This window comes from Martes martes, assembly GCF_963455335.1.
Source record: "Martes martes genome assembly, chromosome: 2".
NCBI lineage: Eukaryota > Metazoa > Chordata > Mammalia > Carnivora > Mustelidae > Martes > Martes martes.
Window position 1 is genome coordinate 146,000,952 of NC_137889.1, and position 25,078 is coordinate 146,026,029.

The window sequence follows — 25,078 nt, forward strand, 5'->3', positions numbered from 1 at the left end:
AATTAGGGAAATGTAGGAAGAGAGGATGTAAAGAGAGTAACTCTTACTGCAGAAGTTTCTCATGCAACCTCCACTTACTCCCTACAAGCCTCAATTCTGGGAACTCTGCTTTCACTGATGTCCTGTATGCAGTCTAGTGGGGGGCTCCTTTTCAAAAACAGTCATGTTTTTGCAGCCATGGTCCCCGTATACCAGCCTACATTTACTGCAAGGTTGACAGCACTGACATAACTCTGAAAGAAATGTCCTTGTTGTGCTTTCTTAGAAATTAGTTTGCTTTTCCATTATGGGCAATTAATATCACATTAAGAAGCATGACCTCCTGTTTGCTTAGACTACCAGAAAGCTGAAGAGGCGAGCCAGTAGTTTAATTTTAATAGAGTGTAATGATGTGTACCCGAGGGTCCTGAATTTTATCTTTGTCTTCATGTTATAGTCGACGTAGATTCACTCTAGGATTTTATTTTTATTTTCTTCCATTTTACTATGTAAGTTTTTGTTAAGCACCCCAGTAGCTTTGTGAGCTCAGGTAAAGCATAGATAAATATATGCATGGATAGTTGTGATACTGTGATTTATAATAAGAAATATATATTTGATCCTCATCTCCGGGATTCTGGCACAGAACTCATAAATCACTTGGAATTTCCTAAGTGATGAAAACTATAAAGGTGTCTTCTTATGTTAAAGAGGTGACTTTTGGACTGCATCTGAGGATGGTTGTGGGGGGATGGGGAGAGCCCACCATATGACTAGAGAAATGGAACTTTCTCTACCTCCCACACTCATCCCAGGGAGGGGAGAGAAGCTTGAGATTGAATTCATTTGCCAATGCTCAGTGATTTAATCAATTATGCCAATGTAATGAAGTCTCCATAAAAACCGAAAAGGTTGGGGTTCATAGAGCTTTTGCGTTGGAGATAAAGGAAGTATGGGAGCACCACACCCTTTCCCACATACCTTATCCTGTGCATTTCTTCTGTTTGGCTCTTCCTGACTTATATCCTTTCATAATAAACTGTAATCTAATGAGTAATACATTGCTTTGAGTTCTATGACCTCTCTAGCAAATTAGTGGAACCTAAGAAAGGTCACTGGGACCTCCAGTCTATCACCTGTCTGTCAGAAACACAGGTGACAATCTGGACTTGTGACTGGCATCTGAAGTGGGGACAGGCTTGAGACTGAGCCCTCAACTTGTGTAATCTGATGCTACCTCTGGGTGGATAATATCAGGATTGGGTTGAGTTATAGACACACAGCTGGTGCCTGAGGACAGCTTGGAGGTGCGGGGGGAAGTGCTCCCCCAACATGCATATTGGAATGGGGATTAGAAACATCTTAATAGACGAACAGACATGTCGATAATGTAGAATAATGGTCAAAGAAGCTTCTGCAATCAAAGAAGTGAAGTTGGATGTCTACAGTGAACTATAAAAAAGGAAGGAACTGTGAGGTCCATTTTGTCTTCTCTCTCTCCAGGACTCATTTCTCGACACGTGTCTGTGAAGGTTCTAGGAAGACGTGGAACATTCGTGTATCAAACGATTATGCTCTCATCTGGGATCGCCCTGTGCTTCTGGTCCCTTTCTCTGTCAAGAGGTCTGAAAATATTTGGTCTACATAATTCACTTTGAGTTATGTGAGTTCTCATAAAATACATGAGTTCATGGAGAAGAGCTCTGAATCAAGTACTATATACATTGAAGGTACTGACATTTTAAGGACTAAAGAGGCACCGATTTGGAAGCTCCTATTTTGGGGGAGGTTTAAGGGTGGTATGGAAGGAAGACAGATGAGGGAGGAGGAAGGTTTGAGAATAGCTATATTTTCCTGCCTCGGTGAATGCTCCTGAATTGAGTAATCATAAAAACCCTGCCCATTTCACACTTCAAAGAGGAGGAAAGTGAGACCCAGAAAGGTTAGGTGTCTCACTTAAGGTCACACAGCCAGGAAAGGGTCAGAGCCTATGTTTTGGCTACTCCGGTTGCTCCTTCCACCATGTTTCCTGTTGTTTGGATCTCCTCTGTGCCCCTGGATGTTCTTGCATCCTCTACCATCTCCATATGCCTCTGCTCCACTCCACTCTCCATCCCAGAGGACCAACCAGCATGGACCAGATATTGACCGCCCTGCCCTCTGGTTTCTGGTTGGGTTCAGTCATTGCAAAGTCCCTGTAGGAATTCAGAGGCAGGTTAGAGAGGGAAGTTGGTGGGCATGTGTTCCTTTGGCTTCCCCTCCATGAGGCTCAGTGGGGCTGGTGGTGTCCCTCCTCTCAAGGTGGTGTGCTTCTGGTTTTCTATAATTGTCCCCTCATTCCTTTGGGCTGGGGGTGGCGACAGTGCCACTGCCCAGTTCCCACATCAGCCGTACACCCCACACACCTCAGTAAATTGTTCCTTTGTAAATAAGTTTCCTTAAGTCATCCTAATTTGGGTTTGCCATCTGTCTCCTATTAGGATCCTAGCTGTTACACCTTCCCATGAAAGAAAATACGATGTTAATAATAGGTTATAGAATATAGCATTAGACCCATAAACGATAAATTTGATATGTTTCAAGTACTGGGAAGTGTAAATCATTGCCATCTTTTCCATTTGGACATTGTGAGAGAAGATGGAGCATGGGGGAGATGATGAGAGGAGCTATAATGTGTATGATCCAATTAAATTTCTTTGGCTGTCCTCCATGTGTGCTTCCAGCACTACTGAAATTGATTATTTCCTTTCAGCTTCCTACCTGTATCTTCATCTCCAAATTGAGTTGCTTTGCCTAAAGCTTTCAAAATCTGTTTTCATATGAATTAATCAACGTTTTAAAATTAGATTTCTATCTTGTGATTTTACTGGGGATATGCTTGGAGAAATAACTTAGTTATATATTTAATGCAACCCATATGTTTCAAAGCAATTCCTTTCTGAAATTGCATAGCCATGGAATATGAATTTTCACTATCAATTTCTTCGTCAATAAGGTAAGGTGATAAAAAGGCATAAGATGTGTAAGAGCCTTTCCAAAAGTAGTTATTTCATGAAGGACAGTCCAAAAAATCATCTTGATTAAGATAACCTGTGACCACCAACAAAGATAACCTGTGACCACGAACAGATTTCTTGGAAGCAAAGACATATCCTTGTGTTTCAAACTTTGTGACTTGACTTTACCTTTAACATGTTGGCTTCTGGAATCCTTGGAAACGGGTTTGTCCACCTGTGGAAGACAACGTGGCACCGTTATCACTTCAGTTGTGACTATGATACCATCAAATGTGTTGCCACTCTGTAGGGTTACTCCCCAGGGTCAGGGCACAAGTCCCTGGATGCATCATTCTTAGAGAATCACCATATGTGTATGGTTGGCAGTCAGTTAACACGTGTAAAAAAATGTAAATGTGTGAACCACCGTGCCAATGACCACTGTAGTGGCCTTGGATGGTATTTGGCATAAAAATCTTGTGTTTGAGAATGTGACAAGTCACTTAACCTTCTGAGCCTCAATTTCCTCATTTGTGAAATTATGGTAACAAAAGTACTGATGCATCATGAGGATGGGGTGATTACATGAGACATACCATGCAAGGTGCCTAGAACAGGGAATGGCACCAACAAAGCTTTAGAATTATTAGCCATGGACGGGACTGGAAGAGATTCATGGATGGGACTGGAAGAGATTATGCTGGGTGAAATAAGTCAAGCAGAGAGAGTCAATATCATATGGTTTCACTTATTTGTGGAGCATGTCAAATAACATGGAGGACATGGGGAGATGGAAAGGAGAAGGGAGTTGAGGGAAATTGGAAGGGGAGGTGAACCATGAGAGACTATGGACTCTGAAAAACAACCTGAGGGTTTTGAAGGGGCGGGGGGGGGTGGGAGGTTGGGGGAGCCAGGTGGTGGGTATTAAGGAGGGCACGTATTGCATGGAGCACTGGGTGTGGTGCAAAAACAATGAATACTGTTACGCTGAAAAGAAATAAAAAAAGAGTTATTAGCTATCATTATTAATATTATTAAAGGCACTGGTCAACCATTAGGGGCTCTACAATTGCTAGGCAAGAGGGTGGAGAAGAAGATGAAGATATAATGATGCCCAGTGTTTTTGAAAGCCTCTAAGCCTAGGTCAGCAGTGGGGTCTATGATGGTTAATTTTATGTGTCAAGTTGACAGGGCCACAGAATTCCCAGATAATTGGCTAAACATTTCTGGGTGTGTCTGTGAAGGTGTTTCCAGATGAGATTGGCATTTGAGTCAGTAGACTTAGTAAGGCAGATGGCCCTCCCCATTGTGGGTGGGCATCAGTTAATCTGTTAGGGATGAATAGAATAAGAAAGGCAAAGGAAAGAACTTTGTCTCTGTACTTGAATGTTGACCTGCAATATTGGTCTCCTGCCCTAGACTGAAATTTACATCATTGATTCTCTTGGTTCTCAGGCCTTTTGGACTCAGACTAGAACTTACACCACTGGCTTTCCTGGAGCTCCAGCTTTCAGATGGTAGATCAAGGAACGGAGCCCACATAATCACTCTTTTATGTCTCTGTCTCTGTGTCTCTTTGTATCTCTGTATCTCTCTGTCATCTATCTCCTATGCTTCTAGAGAACGCTGAAAGTACAGGTTGTAGCATTACTCTTCACTGGCATCAAGTTGAGGTGGACAAGATGGATGGTGGGAGGGAGAAGTATCATTGAATAGCCTGTTACTTATTACCCTATGATGTTCAATGTCTTGTTCTTTTCCTCTGTGGAAAACGGGACCACCGTACATGCCTGGAAGGTGTGTGGGTCTTTTGCTGGTTCATTAATCTACTAAGAGTTGAGCGTTCTTTGGATGTTGTTGTCACTATGGCATCCTTCATGACTTCCAGTTCCTTAAGTGTTGCTCTGTGGAGGTTGGGGTGCTGGATGGGTTTTTCAATGTTCTGTTGTGCCTTCAACTTTCAGCTTTCTCTGTGTGCTTGCCTTACAGATGGGGTCTTTCAAGGCTTATGTCCACCTCCCACCACAAGCCCGATTATAGAAGCAGTAGAGGTTCTCTCTTGTCTCTATCTCAGGTGGACCCGGTGTGCTTAGGATCTTAGGGATGAGGGTTCCTCAGCATTCCCACATTTTCCCCCTTTGGTGTCCAAATTAATTTGGTGTCTTTGGACATTTGGATCCACTTGGCCCTTTTGTGTGAAAAAACTTCTTTGCCCTACACCTTCCCAAGCAGCAAGTGCCCTCTGATGGTATTAGTATAAGATTCCAGGGCTGGGAATATTTTCTGCCCCTCCCAAGGGGGCTCCTCCCATTTTCTGTTAGATAAATATTTATCTGTGCCTACTATAAGCCTGCATCAATGCTGGAATATGAGGGAAAAAGAGGAATAAGAGCTTGGATTCTAAAGGACTCAGACATACACACAGGTCTGAGCTCACAACACCTTATAGCACATTATAACCCAGATTTCTCAACCTCAGCACCATTGAAAGTTGGGGCTGGACAATACCTTGCTGTGGAGGCTGCCCTGAGCATTATAGTACTCTTAGCAATGTCCCTGTTCTTCACCAGTAGATGTTAGTAGCACTCCCCAATTGGTCCTGACAACCAGCCTATCTCTGGACATTGCCAGCTGTCCCCTAGGGGCAAAATGGTCCCTAATGAGGGCCACTGATGACCATACAATGATGTGTCAAAGACTGCTTTGCACTGTTTCTTCCAGAAGGCTTCTCAAAAGCCTCTAGCTGGGTTAAGTGATGCAGCTTCTGTGAATCATGCTCACCTCTGTCTTATCACTTCACATTATACTTCCATTAGACTCTTCCATTAGACTCTGGGCACTGGCTCATTTTTCATCCCCATTGTTGAGCACGGTGCTTGGTACATAGCAAAATGCTCAATAAATGAAAAGATGGGCAGAGGCTCAGTGGTCAAAGACAGTTGTAGCCAACCTAAGGAGTCTAGGTAGGAACTGGTCTCTCATCAGGATTTGAAGATCCCTTTCATCGATGGTTTACTCTCAACAGAGGTTACAGTGAATATAGAAGTAGTAAGAATTAACTCTTGAGAATGAGGCTATAATGAAAAATAAAGAATTTGCTTCTCATGAAATGTGATTATTCAAGTATTGATCATAAGAATAAATCTTCCTCCTTAATCTGAATTGAGCTCAAGCCCTTACTTAATTAATAATTCAACTTCCCCACCCTGCCCTGGCCAACATTGTGCTGAGTCTCCCATATTCTTTTTCTCACATGATTTCACTTGACTTGAAATGCTGAGGTTATAGTTCCACTTGCAAAGTGATCTAGCTAAAGGAAGAAATCTGTATTGTAACAGAAAGCTACAAAGATATTATGAAGGAAGTATAAAGTAATAAGAATGGAAGCTTACATTCTGGCATAGTTGTTTTAAAAACTCCGAGAATTATCTTTAAAAAAATTCTTCTAACAAAGGCCTACTTACATGTAAAGGGGAATGAATCACTGAATTCTGGGGGAAAGGGAAGCTCAAGTTTTTAGGTGAATATTCTCTATTCTTTAATAACCAGACCAGAATTTGTATCTTCAGCCACTGGTCCAGTCGCTCTGCAATTCTTACTTTTCCCTGAACATGCTTTATGCTCTGGTGATGAGTGCCCTGAAGTGTCCTCCTCCTTGTCCAACAACCCCTGTGGGGCTGCCCCAGTGCAGATGTTGCTGACAGAAGCAGATATTTACCTGAGAACTTTGAAGACCAGGCTGAAAAAGGGTTCCATGTGGACAGAAGTCAGTAGAGCCTGGGTTTCTTTTCCTATGAAACAGCTGCTCATCTTTCAAGGTTCAGTTCAAATGATTGAGAGTTCCTTTGTTCATTCATTTTCCTCCATTTAACTGGTATCTCCTGAGATCCTCTTACATAAAAGTACTGTGCTAAGTGCTGGGGCTAAAATGGTCCCTGTTCTCAAGAAGAGGTCTGCTATTGACCGATTGATTGCTTCCTGCTAAGCACTATGCTCTGTATGTATTATCATAACAACGATGAGATTTTATAGCTAAGATAATGCAGGTTCAGAGAGGGTAAGTAACTGGCTCAAAGAGCTCACAAAAGTTGGAGCTGTTGGGGTGCCTGGGTGGTTCAATCGGTTAAACATCTTCTGCTCAGGGCATGATTCCAAGGTCCTGGGATGGAGCCCCAAGTCTGGTTCCTTGCTCAGCAGGGAGCCTGCTTCTCCCTCTCCCGCTGCCTACTGCTCCCCCTGCTTGTGTTTCCCCCCATCTCTCTTGCTCTGTCAAATAAATAAGTAAAGTCTTTAAAAAAAAGTTGGAGCTGTTAAAATGGGGGTTATAATGCTCATCTTGCAAGGGTATTTTAAGGATTAAATGTCATTCATTCTTCCATTTATTCATTCATTCCCATTTCTACTCAGGGAGACCTTCCTTGACTACCCTTACCCTGCTTTAATGATTTTTAAAAAGTATTCATAACTTAGCATATTGTCTATTATTTATTTATTTGCTTGTTTATTTATTTATTTCCAGTCTCCTCCCACCAGTATGTAAATTTCATGAGCACAGGGCCTTGGTTATTCACCAGTGCATGTGGGAGCTCATCATTGTGTCTGATCCATGGCAGGCACTCAACACATATTTCTTGAATGAATTTGTTGAATGAATGATTAAAGTTTAGGTTGCTGCCTGTGTAAAGCAGAAGTGTTCAATATTTCATCCCTCATCCTGTTCTCCCAAACTCTCCTGGATGTGTTCTGGGTAAATGACATTGCCTGGTAATATTTGTTGTTTCCTTTGATTATCAATATTAACAGAAGCCCTCAAGTTAAATAGATAGACAATGTGAACCAATAATGCACAAAGAAAAATGTGCTATAAATATTTAAAAGCATGTTCATGCTCACTAATAAATGCGATACAAATTTGAGAAAAGACAGTGAAATCCCTTTAAAAATGTAATTAATAAAGCACTAGCCAGTTTCGGTGAGAGTCCTGTGAGGTGCACATTCTCATACAAGGCTTCTGGGAGGGTAAATTGAAGCAATTTTTCAGGAAAGAAATTTTACAACATGTACCAAAGCTTTTAAAATGTTTTTACTCAATGGTTAAGTAAAATTATTAAAAATCCCATGATGAGGTATGAAATATCTATAAAGATTATGCCATTAATGCTTGTTTATCACATGGGAAATCATTTTATAAGCAGAACTTAATAGGAAAAGGAAAAAAAAAACAGGTGTCTATGACACTGGGACTCTCTTGCATGAAATAGGTCTGCACAGAGAGTGTGGACACAAAATGTCACATGGCATCGTGCCTGGTAAACCCTGAAACTCCAGGGGTGATTCATTTGTATTTCTGCATTAAGAAAATGAATCATTAGCAGAAGTGTTATATATATATAACATATATATATATGTTATATATATATATATATGGCATTTATATTTACAGGATATATTCATAAGTCTCTTATATGTAGGGTCCAAACAGCCTTTCAAAGTAAAGCATGGTAGGGATTTTTAGGCCCATTTCACAGATGAGGTTACAAAGGACTAAGAGAGGTTGCTTGACTTACTTCTTAGCACCCGGTTACCAGCTGTCAGCATTAGGCCTACAGCCTGGGCAAAATGACATGTTATTATCAATAAGATCTGAGTCAAATTTTGCTTCTGGAAAAGGAGGCAAGCCTCAGGTGAAATGCCTGTGAGGAGTCCCCACCCCAACGCTTCACAGAAAACCTTCCCAAATGTTAGTGCTCTTCCCTTCTTGGTGCTCCTTCCCTGGGACCGTGACTTCAGCAGTCACAGAAATCAGTTCCCCTACACCTTGCTGAACTCAGCATGCTCATCACCAGCAAGATGCCTTGGGAATGGGAGATGGGGAAGCTCCCGGCTGCTAGGAATTGCCCTGCCCATGTTTGGGTCACATGGCCAAACCTTTACTCACTTTCTCCAGCCCCATCTGTGTGTACCAGGGGTGGCGCTCCGTGGGGACAGAGGTCTTGGTGTCTAAGGGATTGGGAGTGTCCATCATACCCTTGAAATAGCGTGTATCTGTGGAAAGAGAAAAATTCGAAGTCTTACCTTATGTGGACTCAGCACATTACAATTAACAAAGTATGTGCATATCTACAAACTCACTGGACAGATTAAGAGATTGAAGCCCAAGGAGGAGGACCTGTATTCCTCTTGGTCCGTATGTGTGAATTCCAGAGTCTTTGAGAATCCTTTACTCTTTGAGAATCCTTTACTCTTCTCAGTCTCTGGGAACTCCTACCCCTTTCAAGCCCTGTGCTGTCACGCCCTTTGCAAATCTTTCTAGATCCCACCCACCAACAGCAACACTGTGGTTCTTCTTTCTATATTCACACCTAACATAGTCTATCCTAATTATCTGTTGATCTTTCTGCATCTGCCCCTAGATTGCGACCTTCCCGAGAATGGAGATCCTGCTTTGTTTATCTTTGTGTCACTTGGTCAGTCCTAACACAGTAACTGCACATGGCTGGTACTCAGTAATTGCTTGTTGAGTGAATGAGCTAAGGAGTTTCATCATTATTTGCAAGGTGATTCTTCCTGAAACAACTTCTGTAGACTTGTCTCTGTGGGTCAGGCCCTCAGAAATCACAAGGGCTTTCTCCTCTTTTCCCTTACAGCCCTGTGCTGTATCTATAGTTCAGAGAACTTGAGTGTGTCCCAGTTGGGAAGAGGCAGGGTGGATGTGAAATTATGTCTTCCTTACTCTTAAAAAGCTTGGCTTTGCTGCCATGTCCTGGGGCTACATATACGCTGGTTGCCTGTAAAACAAGTCAGCCAAGTTGAAAAGTCTTCCCTTTCATGCTATTCTCCATTACGCAAACTCTGTCTTAAAGTTCCCATGCTGCCCACAGCCCCGCCTGTCCACCCTCTGCCATGCTCCCCGGTTGCTCCTTGGACTCAGGAAGAGCATCGTGATCGTGACAACTTGTAATTACAGAGTTCTGACTCTGTGCCAAGTCCCCTGTTGAGAACTTGAAGGAACTCTTAGAGGGTAAGTTCTGTTATTATGAACCCATTTTTAGGTAAAGAAAATGAATTTTTTAGGCTTGCTCAAGGCCACACAACGAGTAAGGCACAGAGGCAGGATTTTAGCCTGGAGTTGTATAATTCGGCATCTGCGGCTTTAACTGCCGTGCAGTATTGCGTCATGGACGTGCATTCCCAGCTTTTAGACACCAGATGTTACCTGCATATTCTGATTCCTTTATAGGCCTGGCTGGCAAAATTTGTATTGATGGCCATGCTTCTACCATGTGAAGCTCAGGGTGCTCATAGTCGCCATCCATGTGGTCTTTTGATCCATCCAGAACTGACACAGCAAAGTTCCTTTCCTAAGCAGGAGGAAACGGTTGATGGAGTCAAGGGAAGGTTCAGTCATAACAAAGTTGAGGGGGGCTACAGTGACGTATAGATTCTCTTAGATGAAAACCTGTAAGAATCTGGGCAAATTCTTGTGGTGGGCAGAATCTTAAAGATGTCCTCAAATATTCCCATTCTTGGTTATTCAATCAAATAATAATCTGGGTACTGCTATGAAGGGACATTAAGGAGGTACTTAAGATTACTCATTGTCTGTCCTTAAAATAGGGATGTTATCCTGGATCACCTGAGTGGTTCAGTGTAATCACATGAGCCTTTCAAAGAAGAAAGGAGATCTATTTGCAGATGATGGGATCTTGTATGTAGAACATTCCAAGGAACCCACTAAAAAAATTATTAGAACTAATAAACAATTCAGCAAGGTGTCAGGATACATGGTCAATCCACAAATTTTGGTTGTATTTCTATATACCATTAATGAGATCCAAGTCTGAACACTGGAGATGGCAGGACTGGGTACCACCCAGCAAAAGATATAATCCCCATTATAGAAATTCTGGAATCTGTACTTATGTGTTGGGATTTGGATTCAGCATTGTGCTGTGTTTCAGCCCAGTTGCTAATCTCAATGGCCTTTCATACAGAAAGATCCCTTGTCTCTCTTAAAGTTCCCACTAAGACCCCAGATGGCCATGGCTATAAATAACAGATCCAGTTATAAGAGATTGGCATGCACATCCCCCAGTTTGGCCCTCAGGATTAACAATTTACATCTTTGTTTTACAAATATAGAAACTGGAAATGGTGACTTGTGAAAACCACAGAGACCATAGGTGCCATCGATAGGCAGAACCTAGGTCTTCTGCTACATCCACCTCCTCTAGAATCCAGTGCCGGGTATTAAAATTGTTCTGAGCCTAAGATGAAAGGCGAAGAATCTAGGGCATTCCTTGTGTTGCAACATCCATAATTTTGACTTTTAACCAGGGAGTGCAATGGCAAACAGTGTGAGCCTGGGCTCAGATCCTGAGTTTTTAAGTTCCTTTTTGATTCTGTAGAGGGCATTTCACTTCTTCCCAGCCTATCCTAGTCACACTACATGAATTGGGCAGCCCACTAATTCTTTCTTTGGACTCTCAATTATTTTATAGTCAAAGACTGATGGCTTAAAGTCAAAGTTACTGCATTATAGCCTTCACCATATCTGTGGGTTTTTGTTTTTTTTGTGTGTGTGTGTGTGTGCATAGTAGATTCTTAATACATGCTTCTTAAATAAGCAAGTACATAAAATAATGGATTTTAATTAGATTTAGTGTGTAATAATGGGTATGATTTAAAATTTTTCATTTATCCTGTAATTTCCCCAGTTAGAGATAATCTTTATTGGAGGCCACTTCAATTATTTTTGAATTAGATGATATTCACTCACACTACTACAATCACCCAGAATTATAGAGTGATACTGGCAACCAGAAGTTAAATGAGACAATGCATCAAAAGTTTTGAGCAAAATACCTGATGGTATTGTATATAATACCATATACATATATAAATATTACCGTGGCTGCTGCTGTGCTAATGACAATTGAAGAAATGCAGAGATAAAGCAAGGTTGCCAATCCTCCCCTAGAGCCCCTCTAATGTTTGTTAAGGACTTGATATGTGCTGGATGCTTTAGGTACGCTTTTTCGTTGTATGAACACAGCAGTCTGGGAGGTGGTTTTATTATAGTGGAGGGGCTTGGAATTAGAGGCTTGTGTTTAAATTCCAGCTCTGCAGGATTCCAGTTCTCTAGTGTATGTGGGCAAGTTGCTTACCAGCTCCAAGCATGACTCTTTTTTCATCATTGCTCTACCAAAGCAGTTTGGCACAGGTAAAGACAATGTCCGTGATGGTCCCAATTTCCAGGTGAGCAGAGTGCTGTGGGGACTCACCAACCCCTGTCTGGAAGGCCTTATAAGCTTTCCTTGGGCTCTAAGTAACTCTGCTTATTTGATGCAAGAGTATGTCAGTGTTCTCCATGGGAGAGCATAAAGAAGGGGGGCTCCCTGAAGACTATGAGTTTGGCTTTCAGTGTGATGCCCTGATTCCTATCAAAATGCTCCTAAAGGAGACCAAGGATTAAGTCCTACAAGAACTGAGGGGTCAGGCAAGTTATGAAGTTACAAAATTCAAGGGGCTCAGGTCTAAGAGAACAGGAACCAGCACAATGACCCAGGAGTAGGAACAGGATCGAAAGGGGGACCTTGATGACCAACGGAAAGAGGTTAGGTCACTGAACAAAGCTGGAGTGGGGCCATTGGCGTGGTTGCCTGGACGCTGTGCCCCGAGCAACCAGGTGTTACAGCTATGAAACCCTGCCTTCTTGGTCTGGTCTTAGGAGGAAAGCAGGGCTCGGACCAGGAATTCTTGGGTGGGAGACCAGACAGGATCAGTCTGCTTGGGGGAAACATAGATCCAAGATGGAGTCACCCACTCCTAGATCTAAACTGGATCCACTTTATGACCTTGGGGAGGTTACTTAACCCCTCTGACTCACATGCTTAATCTGTAAATTGGAGATGGCTAAATCTGCTTTATTTGGTTGTAGTTGGAGATTAATTGAGTAAAATGTCCATAAAGGTTCTACTTTGACACCTGCTCATGACACCTGCCCGTGATAGATCCTTTCTCTCTAGTTAATGTACTGAGTTTCGGTACCGCTGAGTGCCCAGGGCAAAGCAAGTCTGCCAGGAGGGGAACTCCAGGGGTTTTCACAATTGACGTGGGAAAGAAGGGGAGGTGGCTGGGCTGTTCTCCCTCAGAACTGCACACAGAAGTGAGTTCTGACCTGGAGCAACTCCTTTTGGGATTTGACAGATGGACATTTTGTTGCAGGGGCATCATTTACATACTATTACAGCAACTACCAAGACTCCGCAGAGTGCAGTTCCTCTGGGAAATCTTGGACCTGCTAAAGAATCTGAGACAGAGATCTTTAGTCTAATCCCCTTGCTAGACTTTGTGGTGTCAGGGCACAGAGAGACACAAGGGGGAACAGCAACCATCACCCCAGGTCTATAGAGAATCTACACCAGACCCTGAGAATCTTGCCCCAGGACTAAATATTAATATTTTGGTTTATTTCTTTCCAGAATGAGAAAGAGACAGAATTTTATTTTAAATATAATGACTTGCATCTATTTAATAATCTATTATCAACCTACTACTACCAATAGCAGTGGTTTTCTTAACTAAAACTTAGTCTTTTCAGTCCACAAGCCTCCTACTTTAAAAATATTTGTGATTGATTGATTGGTTGATTGATTGATTATGCGTGTGTGTCCTGAGGTGAGGATCTGTAGCTTTAATCTGATTCTAAAGAAGGCTTTCAAACAGTGAAGAACCAATGATTTTAAAGGCAAATTCTCTCTCTCCCTCTCATCTATCTACTTGTTCCCAATATTATCTATAGATATGCTAGTTAAAACTATTTAAATGATGTACAATTTAACAATAAACTAATATAACATTAGGTAGCTGAGTTCATGTTATAAATTTCAAATTTTCTTTAGTCATTAAAATTTTTGTCAATACTCTTAGTGGCTTCATCATATGAATACATCATAATCTAGTCAATGTTTTTTTCTGTTATTGAATATCTAGGATGATTCCAGTGTTTCTCTTTAAATATATTATTATAAAATACAAATGAATATGTTTACATATTAATCCAAATTTGAGATTAGTTTCTTAGTTTAAATTCCCAGACATAGGATTATTGGGCTAAGGAAAGTGGACATTTTTATGTTGATTGGTTATTATGAAATGGCTTTCCAGAAAGTGAGTTCCAATTTAAGATTTCACCATGAGCTTAGGAAGTGCTTCTCTTGTCTCCCCCTTGCCAGCACCATGTGGTGGTATTTTCATCTTATTTCATCTTTGCGGTAGCCATGTGAGTTAATTTTTATCTGCATTTCATAGCTGAGGAATTGGAAGACAGTTTTCTTTCTTTTTTTTTTTTGTCTCTCTATTAATGCCTTATCCACTTATTTATTTTTTCCAGTTTGATTGAGAAATAATTGAGATACATCACTATGTAAGTTTAAGGCATACAACATAATGGTTTGATTTACAGTGTGTATTGTGGGAAGACAGGTTATACACAAGAAGCGAAATGCAGGTGTCTCTGCTAGGAAATCGTGCTATTTGGAAAAGTTTGTTGTTGTTTTTGTTTCTTTTCTAAATTTTGTTCCTTTAAGTTTAAATTTCTTTAAATTCACCCAAGTACCTTGAAAAGAACCACTCACTTTGTAAATGTCAAAGACTGACAATTCGGGAAGGCTGACTTACATGTTCTAGAAGAGGCTCATCGATAGCCTGGTGCTGGCCTGTGAACAGAAGTGGACCAAGTGTTACTGCAAAACATTGAGGAGAGTGGGGGCGCCTGGGTGGCACAGCTGGTTAGGTGACTGCCTCTTGGTTTCCACTAGGGTCGTGATCTCAGAGGTCGTGGGATCGAGTCCCGCATTCTGTGCAGGGTCTGTTTGGGATTTTCTCTCCCTCTCCCTCTGCCCCCCTGGATCAGGCGCTCTCTCTCTAAAATAAATAAATAAATCTTAAAAAATAAACCAAAACACGTTGAAAAGAGTGACCCTTGTGTTTCTCTGGAAGTTTTGTGCTCATTGCCATTTATTTCTTTTGAAGGTGATCGCCTAAAATGCAGTATGTATGTCCATACTTTTCCTTCTTTTATTATTATTATTATTATTTATTAACATATAATGTATTATTTGCCCCAGGGGTACAGGTCTGTGAATCATCAGTCTTACACAATTCACAGCACTCACCATAGCACATACCCTCCCCAGTGTCCATCACCCAGCCACCCTATCCTTCCCCCGTACCCCCGAGGAAACCTCAGTTTGTTTCCTGAGATTAAGAGTCTCTTATGGCTTGTCTCCCTCCCCGGTCTCATCTTGTTTCATTTTTTCCCTCCCTACCCCCTATGACCCCTCACCCTGCCTCTCAAATTCCTCATATCAGTGAGATCAGTGAGATCAGTGAGATCTGATTGACTTATTTCGCTTAGCATACTTTTCCTTCTATCTGCTGTTCTTGCAAAGCAAGGGCGATGAAAAAGGAGGCTAGACAATCATATCCAAACTAGAAAAGCTCGCTCCTTCTATGGAAGGTCAGTATCAGGTTAGAAGGACCCCTCCTTCTCCCCATCATATGCACCCAGTCATGACTCCCTGGGCATCTGGGCCCATGAGGAGGTTTACTTGCCCCTCCCCCACCCTCTGGCACAGCACTTGCATTTTGCTGTAATCGGCTGTATGCCCATCTCCTGGAACAGACTGGAAATATTTCACAGGCAGGGGGACAGGTCTACTCACTCATCTGTCCCTAACTCCAGGCCCAGGGCCCAACATTGAACAAACGAGTTCTTTTTTTAAAAAAATATTTCATTGATTTATTGAGAGAAAGAGAGAGAGAGATCAGGAGGGGAGCCGAGGGACAGAGAGAGAGTCAAGTAGACTCCATGGAGTGCGGAGCCCGACGTTCAGCTGATCTCATGACCCATAGATCAGTACCCCAGCTGAAATCCAGAGTGAGACACTTAACCCACGGAGCCACCCAGCTGCCCCGTGAACAAATGAGTTCTTGACAGGTGTTTGTTGAGTGAGTGTTGTTCATGTGAGGTCTGTCAATGTTTGACCCCCTTACTGGGACTTGTTTTATGGAAGATTGCCTGGAGGTCGTCTAGTGCACTCGGTCGATGCCCTATTTTAAACTCCACCCTCAGATGATGCAGAGCCACTGAACTGCTCACATGATCTGCAGGGTTTTTTGCTTCCTCTAGACTTAATTTTCCTAAATTGCATTATAGTGTCATGCTGTTAGTTTGCATGCAGGAACATTATAAGCAGAAAATGTTTTTATCACATCCTCTTTATTAGCACATATGTGAGAAGTTTCTAGTGGGTCTCGGGAGCTGTGTGCTTCTCAGCATTGGTTTGCTTTGATTTAATGAAAAACACTGATTTTACAAGAGATATCTATTTTCCTTCCTCCTTTGGCTGTTCAGAATCTCAGGGCAAATTTCTGGCCTGTGTCCAAGTCACGTAGAGGACCACAGGATGATTCGTATTTCTGCATCTTGTTCTGGCTTCATCATGTTCTTAGACTTTTGCCCTTCCACCCAGAATTCTTTTACCATACCAAAATATGCAATTAATAGCTGGGGATTTGTGTCAGCATGCCCAAGCCTTGTGTAGACTGTAATGTGTAAATTAATGAAAGTTTGGCTCAGTGGAAACACAGCTCTCTGGAATTTGCTTAGGACCAGTGCATCAGGGACATGTTAACTAGCCAAAGCTAATTTCCTTGAGATAATGAGCAGGCAAGAGCAGAAGTCTGTCTGCACCTGCCGCCCAGTCCCAGCCCATCCCGGTGGTAGCACTTGCAGCTACCACTGTCCTGGGGCACTGAGGACATCTTCCCGTCCCAGCACAATCATACCCCTACCTACAGCCCCGGTGGAGAAACCCACAGGTTTTCCGGCCCTTTACAGTAGCAACCTGTACCCTCTCATGAATTGAGTTACATTAATAAGGTTACCCATAAGGACCAGCCGGCCTGGAAGAGGCAAATGAGCACTGAAATTTTGGGGACCTACTCTGGCCCACAGGACCGAGGGAAGCATCTCCACTGTGTGATTCAGAGTTCGATATGACCTCATCTTAGAAAACTGTTCTCATCAGATGTGGTCATTATTCCGACATGGAGAGCTGTGGGGTCTCTTCCTTCATGAGCCTGCAGCCTGAGACTCTCCTGGATCCTCCAAATATGTTTCATTCCACTTCTGAGTCTTTGCTTGGGTTGAGTCCAGCTGGAGTTCCCACCTCCTCTGTGTTACTTTCCATAATGCTTGGTGCCCTTTGGGATCCTCCTGGGGCTCCCCTCTCTGACCATTCTAGGTGACTTTAATGTCACGGAATTGTCAGGACAGTTACTTTCTGTCTCATTCACTGGGACACCTACATAAAAATAGGCAGCATTTGATTACTTCTTTGATGGGTATGTACTCAGCCCTCCCTTTAAAAGATTTTATTTATTTATTTATTTATTTAGAGAGCACATGAGCCAGGGAAGGAGTGGAGGGAGAGGGAGAGGATCTCAAGCAGACTCTGCCCTGAACATGGAGTCTGACACAGAGCTCATGACCTGAGCCCAAATCAAGAGGGGGACGTTTAACCGACTGAGGCACACAGGCGCCCTTGTCCTTAGCCGTTCTTTAGGGAAGGAGTTGTCTTTATCTGCTGCAGTCCCTATGTTCCTTACAATGCAGGTTTGGGATGTAATTTTAAAAGCATATTTTTAAAACTGTGAATCGGTTCATGTCACTCGTGGCCCATGGCACGCCCCGTGGAACCTGGATTCTCTGCCGTGGTTCCCAGCCTCCAGCACAGTCTGGTTCCTGGCCCCTTTCTGATCGCAAGTCTTTCCAGTTTCTTCCTCTCCTCTGAAACTAGCTACCCCAGCTTCTTTTCAACGCCAAGCTCCTTCCACCCCAGAGACCTGTACACACTGTGCCTGGAGGGAGCCTCCCTGACTACCAATCTTAGGTAAAAGTGAAGGAGCACCTCTCCAGTCCTGGGCCTCAATACCTCAAGTGCCTCGAATGGCTTTGAAGATACTGCAAGGAGATGCACTGAGCCCCATTTCCTCTCCCTGTGGGCTCTTGGCTGGTACACATCTCCCAGTGTCCCTTGTGCCACATGGCCATGGCATGGTGCTCTAGCTGCCAGGACAAGGTGGGTGCATGTGTGTCCCTCCTGGATGACCCACTTGACCCTCTCCTTCTCGTGACCCTCTCGACACCCATCTAGAGAGAGAAGACCCTGAGGTCTTCAGGGATAATGAAAGCCAGTGTGTAAAAGGAGAGTGAATCCCAAGTGAGCATTTGGGAAAAGACTTCCTTCGATCCACATTGGATTGTTATGTGAACAAGAAGTAAATCCTTATCTTATTAAACTACCAACATATGTAGTTTATACATTATGGATGTTAGCTCTTCCTGATTAACGTACTTTTTTTGTTTTCCATTTCAAAAAAACAAAATAAAAAACCAAAAACAAAAAAGTAAGGGAAGAAAACAAAACCAGGCTCACAGTGCAAACCAGTTAGTTTCTTCACAAGCTTCTGTGGTGATGTCTACTCACACTGATGTCTGAAGACTGCTGACTTAGGAGCTCTGACTCCCTTCCATGAGGAAATGGGCCATGTTCGATAAAGTTAGAGAGAAGCTCGGACTATCAGCGCTTGTAAACACACCCTTGAACGGAAGCCTCTGGAAGCCTGAGGCTGGTGCATTTTAGTGCCTCTACTGGCACAGGGGTGCTGGCTGTGTCCCCAAGGGCTGGCTCCATGGGATGGTTGCATTTAAAGGAAATCACTGAAACAGTTCCCAGCAGGTCCCATTAAGAGAGTCGTGTTCTCTGGTGCAAGAAGGGAAGTGAAAATAGGGAGCCTGGAGTGCTTTAGAAGTTCCTCTTTCTCTGGGAAGTGGATTCAGCGGGCTTTTCGGATGATGGCATTCCCAAACCAGTCAGGTTCCCCAAGCAGCCCCAGCTTCTGTTTTCAATGCAGTCACAAGATTTTGGAGAGTGGGGGGAGGGCAGTGGGGAGAGGTATGGCGAAAGTGAGCATTGGCTCTAGTGAGCCAGCTGGTCTTACTCAGCAATAACTGGTGATAAGGGAGAGGCCAGAGGGTCCCAAGGCCCCATCACTAGAACTCTGTAGAGGAGAAGGCTGTATGTCTCTCAATGTCCACTTCCCCCGTCCGTCCTGGAAGCCCCGACCATCAGCTGCTTACGTGGGCACCTAGACCAAGTACTTGCTACAACCCGGTCTTCCTCGCAGTCCTATGTGCCCATGAGTCTAAGTTTTGGTAAATGCAAGAGGTGGAAAATCAATTCAGTTTTCAGGAAACTTTCAGAAGAGAAATTGTGCACTGTTGATTTCTTCTTTTTCCTCCCTTCCACCCTCCTGCTGCCTAGAGCACAGCTATCCCTATTTTAGGCAATGGGATTGAGGCTAATGCAAGGGAGGGATCAGCGTCTCTGAGGACGTGGGGAGCAGAGCTGCCAAACAGCCTTGGAGGGCTTACCTCTGGACTTGACTTACATAGAAGAAAACAAGTCACGTTTAAGCCTCTGTGATTTCTTTCTGAACATGTGTTTCAGCCTTTACTGTTTAATCTCCTTGAGGAGGTCAGCTTTGGAATTCACCGAAAAGGTGGCAGAGCTTCTGAAGGAAAGTCATGAATGCCTCTTTCATGGACGCTGAATAAGTTAGAAATTCTAGGTTCAAAACCTGGCCGTTTCTGGCCACGTGACCGCAGGCAAGCGCGTAAGCCTCAGTTAATGAATATCAGCTTGTAGAACGAGAAAAGTTGTGTCTCCCCCAAATAGCAGTTGAGAAATTTAAAGAAATAACTGCCTGGCAGTGTGTTCCCCCAATGAATGGCTGTGTTTCACATTTCAAGTTCAATGTCATGACCAAATCTTTTCTGTTCAATCCAGGTTGTGAGTCCTCTGCCTTCAGATCTGTATTAGGAACTTGCTCGTTACTGAGTTCTCATTTAAGAAAAAAAAAAAAAAAAGAGCAGTGAGTTTCTCAACACTCAACTCTGTTGGTGTGGCTCTGTCCATTTTCCCAGTGGTCTGTTGAGCACAACCCATCTGGCTGTGAGGCCCAGGGATTCAGTGACACGGCTGGTTGACAGCCTCAGCTGAAAGATGAAAACACTGCTCGCCCCCAGCAGGAACAAGAGTACTGTGGCAGATCTGAGTTCTACTCTGCTGACTTATTCCCTGGGGGGAATCTAACTTCTCTTGGGCTCAGTTTACCTAATCTACACTGTGAGTATTATCAGCCTCTGACAGCTAAATTAGAGACATCTATCAAATGCTTGGCACAAACTAGGGACTCATTATGTTGTTAGTTTCCGTTTTCTCTCATTCACAGGTCCTAGGTCTCGCTGATGTCATGGGAGAACCAGTTTTCAAAGTCTGGGCTCCAGACCTAGGGCTCCAGGTTCTTTTCTTTCTCTGTGCTGCCTTCACCAGTGTTTGTCTTTTAGGAACTGCACGGTTTCTGTTGAAATTTAAATAAAATATTCTGAGATAGTCGTCGTCCAGGGAATTGCAAGCAGCTTCCTAGTGAAGGCAGTCTTCATAGCTTCCTTTTTATTTATTGTTGCTTCAGCCAGTGATTTTCCAAAGACAGCCCTAGCACTACATGAGATGGAATTATCCCGGGAAGGCAAGGACTCGCTAGTCTCACGACAGACCTGTGAAAGCACAGACCTTGGCATGGGCTTGAGAATACACATTTGTGACTACTGTGATTCTGATACACAACACATTTTAAAGACAGCTCTGAATTGCTGGGTTTACCAATCATGGGCGATTTGAAATCCTGGCTTGTGCTTATGTGAACTAGGGGAACACATTTTTCCAGCAATTCCACCACCAACTTTTCACATTGTTTCTGTCCACTGATTTTGCCCACATCTTGTGGGAAAACCAGCCTCGGCGAAATTAATACAAATGTTGCAATGTCTATAAAGGGCCAGCAGGGGGCATTGGATGCGCATGTATCCCATTCCTGCCTTTCCTCCACCGACTCTTAAAATCCTTACTAATTTTTCTTTTGAAAGTGGGAAAAACCAACTTTCAAGACTGCTTTCCTTGGGAAACAAAAGGCAAAAACAAAACAAGTGCTCCTGGACAAAATGAAATTTCTTGTCCATTTAATTGAAATAGCCAATATATATCTTTATCAGGGTTTTTGTTGTATACGGTGCCTTAAGAGAGAAGACCACTTTCTAAATAGGGCTATCTTCTTTCATTTCCTTCTTTAATCAGTGGAAGGAGAGAAACTCCTGAGTTTATTTTATGGAAAAACATGGCCTTATTCTCTGTAAATCAGCCTCACAGAAGGTATTGGTATTGACAGATTGTCCAAGTTTGGACATGTGTTTGGTGTTTGTCTTTTCCAGGCCTGGAATATATATATATAGTATATGTTATGAATGTATATATGTTATGTAATACGTATTTTTATATATATATAATGTTTAGCATATAAAATATATGCTACTGTAGAAAATTATAAGATACAGCTGAGGAAAAAAGGAGATAAAAATTACTATAAAGTCCCCCTACCAAGACACCCACTAAAAATATTTGATTGTAGCCTGATAACACACACACACACACACATGCACACATGATATAACCTCTATAGGCCTGAGCACACTGTGTTCTTGCCTGCTCTGTCATAGAATAGCAGACTAGAACATATCCATGTCACTAAATATGTTTCAGTGTCAGTTTTTTAATGACTATATAGTATTCCCTCCTGCTGGAACCTCACCATATGTTCAATTGATCCCATGGTAAAAAATCAAGCAACTTAAAAATATCTAGAAATGTTATTAATATCGTGGCAAACAGCCTGCTATGTGAATCCCAAGCATCTTTAATTATATCAGTTCTGTTATATTTTAATAAATATCTGCCCCGGTTCATAAAGGTGCATAGACAGGGGTGGTGTGATTTGCCGTTAATATTTTTAGCAGAATATAGATTCCAGTGGGTATGGGCAGGCCTGGGAAGCTTTATCTCAATCAGTTTTCTTGGGATTTTGGTTTGTTTTTGTCCACCTCCACCCCCCCACCCCGCCCCAGCTTCTGTCTCTTGAATGTTGTTAATTAAATGGAATACCCACCTGTCAGTTTTTCTCTGTCTTCAGGAACATGGAGAGGGAGCAAAGGGGGAGGGGTATGGGTTATGTGGTTTATAACTCACCAGCCCCTGCGTCAGACTGGCAATTTCCTTTGCAGGGACCATCCCCTTTGGAAGGGTCTAGAGTACCCCCAGGACTCTAAGTGGGTGGTGGGAAGGGGTGAGAGGTAGTGAGCTGATGGAGGGAGGTGTATTTGGGATCAAAGACTCTGGTACAGTTTGGAAGCATCTACCTTGAGAGAAAGCAACCTTTGTTAGCAAAGGACTGGGAAACTTACTAAAACCATTAGAGCTGGGTGCTTGTTTCTTATCTATATTCATACTTGCAGTTCGGACTTTGCTTTTCTCCCCTACTCGTGGCTCTTTGGGACATGCTCCAGCATGCACCATATGAACCTTGGAGCTCATTGGCAGGTTGCATCACTTCCTATGATTTTATCCCTTCTTTGCACACTTCTTGTCTATTTCTCACTTTATTCTGTCTCTTTGCAGCCATCATTTGTGGCCACCAGCTTTCTAGGGACGTTCTATTGGACTTTCCCTGAAACAATAATGCTCCAAGATGAATAGTATGTACTTTTACTCAAACTTTAATGGGATTCAGAACTAGGCTCTGAAAAAAGATGCAAGAGAAGCATAAAATGAATCAATCATCTGCACAACACATATTTTCGGGGGGAAGCCATTATATAGAGTTCAGTTGTACAAGCGCTAAGGAATGGCCACAACCCTGATGTTTAGGCAGACTTTCACCCATTTTCCAGATGAAGGAACTTGAGCCCAAAGGGACCTATGCTTCACAGCTTAAAAGTGGGGAGCCAGGGTTCCCCGTCAGTCTGCCAGCTTCCAAAGCTCATGGAAGTCACAGGCCAGGCTGCACTCCAGGAGCAACCAGAGGGAGAGACTGTCAGTGGCTAATGCCAGTTGGAACAGGCCAATAGTTTCATTGAAAGAAAAGCAGACAAGAATGGAAGGAAGAGTAACAGAGCCATGCTGACATTCCCACTGCTTAGGTGACAGAGGGCCCCTGACTCACCGGTGGCATTGTGGATTCGAGGCCATGACCTAGGGCAGGAAAGAGAACCAAGGTCAGTGTTAGCGGCATGCGGGCCACACACCTTCCCCAGAGGAGTGGCAGCCACCACAGACATTTCCCAGATCAACCTACGGAACGATTTCCTCATTTTCTTATTGTTCTAGATCCAAAACAACATCTTGTTATAGAGAATCCAGAAAATAGAAAAATGCACAGAGAAGAAAACAACAGCACCCCAGGTAATATTTTGGCAAGTCTGCTATACCTATGCACACGTGTTAATAAGGGTATGTGTGTGTAAACATACAGGTGTATAAAAGTAGCACAGGAATGTATGGGCTGCTGATGTTAAAAATGCATTATCTATCTTTAGCTGTTATTCCAAAACATGATATTTATTTGGTGATTTTTATTTGGTGATATTTATTTGGTGATTTTATTTTTATTCGGTGATATTTACTTGGTGATTTTTGGAGGGGACGTTTAGGTTCTTCCTAGTTTTTATTATGGTGAATGATCTTGCAGGGAATATCCATGCTTGCATTTCTCATCTAACCCCTGAAATGTTTCCATGGAGAGACTCTACCAAGTGCAGTGAAGAGGTCAGGCAATGGGGGTCATCCACGCCCCTTGCTGTAGATCACTCAGTTGCTCTCCACATGGGTTGGATCGATGGAGATGCTAAACCACAGAGCTGGAAGTGACCGTCTTGCTGGATCTCACCACCCTTAAATCCATCCTTTAAAAAGATCCTGCCTACTTGGCACCTGATTCCTTATTTTACCTGTTTTACTTCCTAGATGCCTAGTGAGACTGAATTATTGTTATTATCTTCCAAGTGGTTTTGGAACCACTTCCGCTGTGAGTTGCCTGTACGTGTGCTTGTCCATTTTCTAGTAGGGTCTTTGCTTGGCCACCACATTCACATTGGACAGGGTGCCTTTGGAAACACCTTTTGGTTAGATTTCGGGCAAAGATCTGAAAAACTCTGGGGCGATGGAAGGCTCTGGAGGGTGCTGCTTCTGTGCCAACTTGTTTGTGCCTTTAATAATCCTGGGCCCCACGCAGCACCTATCCTCCGAGGCTCTCAAAGTACGTCACAGGGGCAATTAACTGAGCATCGCAACACACACCAGGTGTAAATATTTATGAGGCCTGGCTGGTGGCTGGGATGTCAGGCACTGAATAGTTAAGCTGGGAGACAAGAGTAACCAGAAGACCACAGCCCTCCGCCCTTGAGTCTGACTTCTTGCTTGCCCTTTGTCCTCTGCCATTTTAATACTCAGAGTGGTCCTGTGGGGTGGCTGACGCTGTCCTGAGTTTACAGATGAGGAAATGGGAGGTTCAGAGAGCTCCCCAACTTGTCCAGTCCCACAGAGAGCGAGGGGCCTGACACCCGCCTATTGGATCCCTCTGTCCTTGCCACCTCCCTGACCCTGGCCCCGAGATGGTGGCGAGCCCAAAGGCAGCTGTGGTCTCGGAGCCCTTGTGGTTAGCTCTTGGCATCCTTTCAAGCTGCCCGACAGTCTGCAGAAATTAATAGTAAACCGGCCAGGAAGGGGCAGATCACTTATCTAGGGCCTCGGAGCTTTCTCTTGACACTTTGAACGCATGGGCTCTTCTTTGACATCTTCGTCTTAGATCAAGGCCTCTGAAGGTTCCCCAGACCTGCCACTCATGACATGGGGAATGTAAATGATATTCTTTCACGACTGTGCACAGCGAGCTTGACGGGAGTGTGGCAAGCCAGGCCCTTGCCCGGAGGCATCACACCCAGCACAGGCAGCGTCCCGGGCCCGGGGATGAGGAAGAGGATGCCAGTCTCCTCGGGGAGCCTAGCAAGAGCTTGGACTTTTAAGTTAGGATTCTGTCCTTCTGACCTTGGCTTCACCTGGTTTTTGGAATCAAAGACTGATAAT

At 43.3% G+C, this 25,078-nt stretch overlaps 1 protein-coding gene across 1 annotated transcript in view; it reads right to left on the reverse strand.

The window, feature by feature from the left end:
- CLNK (cytokine dependent hematopoietic cell linker) overlaps positions 1-25,078 on the reverse strand; it is a gene marked incomplete at both ends in the record, with an annotated part of 149,739 nt that overhangs the window by 47,946 nt on the left and 76,715 nt on the right. The window contains 5 exons of the mRNA XM_080796353.1: positions 3,165-3,210; positions 8,914-9,020; positions 10,192-10,336; positions 14,658-14,695; positions 23,160-23,188. Of these exons, the coding sequence (XP_080652479.1) occupies positions 3,165-3,210; positions 8,914-9,020; positions 10,192-10,336; positions 14,658-14,695; positions 23,160-23,188 (365 nt within the window). The remainder of the gene's footprint in view (positions 1-3,164; positions 3,211-8,913; positions 9,021-10,191; positions 10,337-14,657; positions 14,696-23,159; positions 23,189-25,078) is intronic.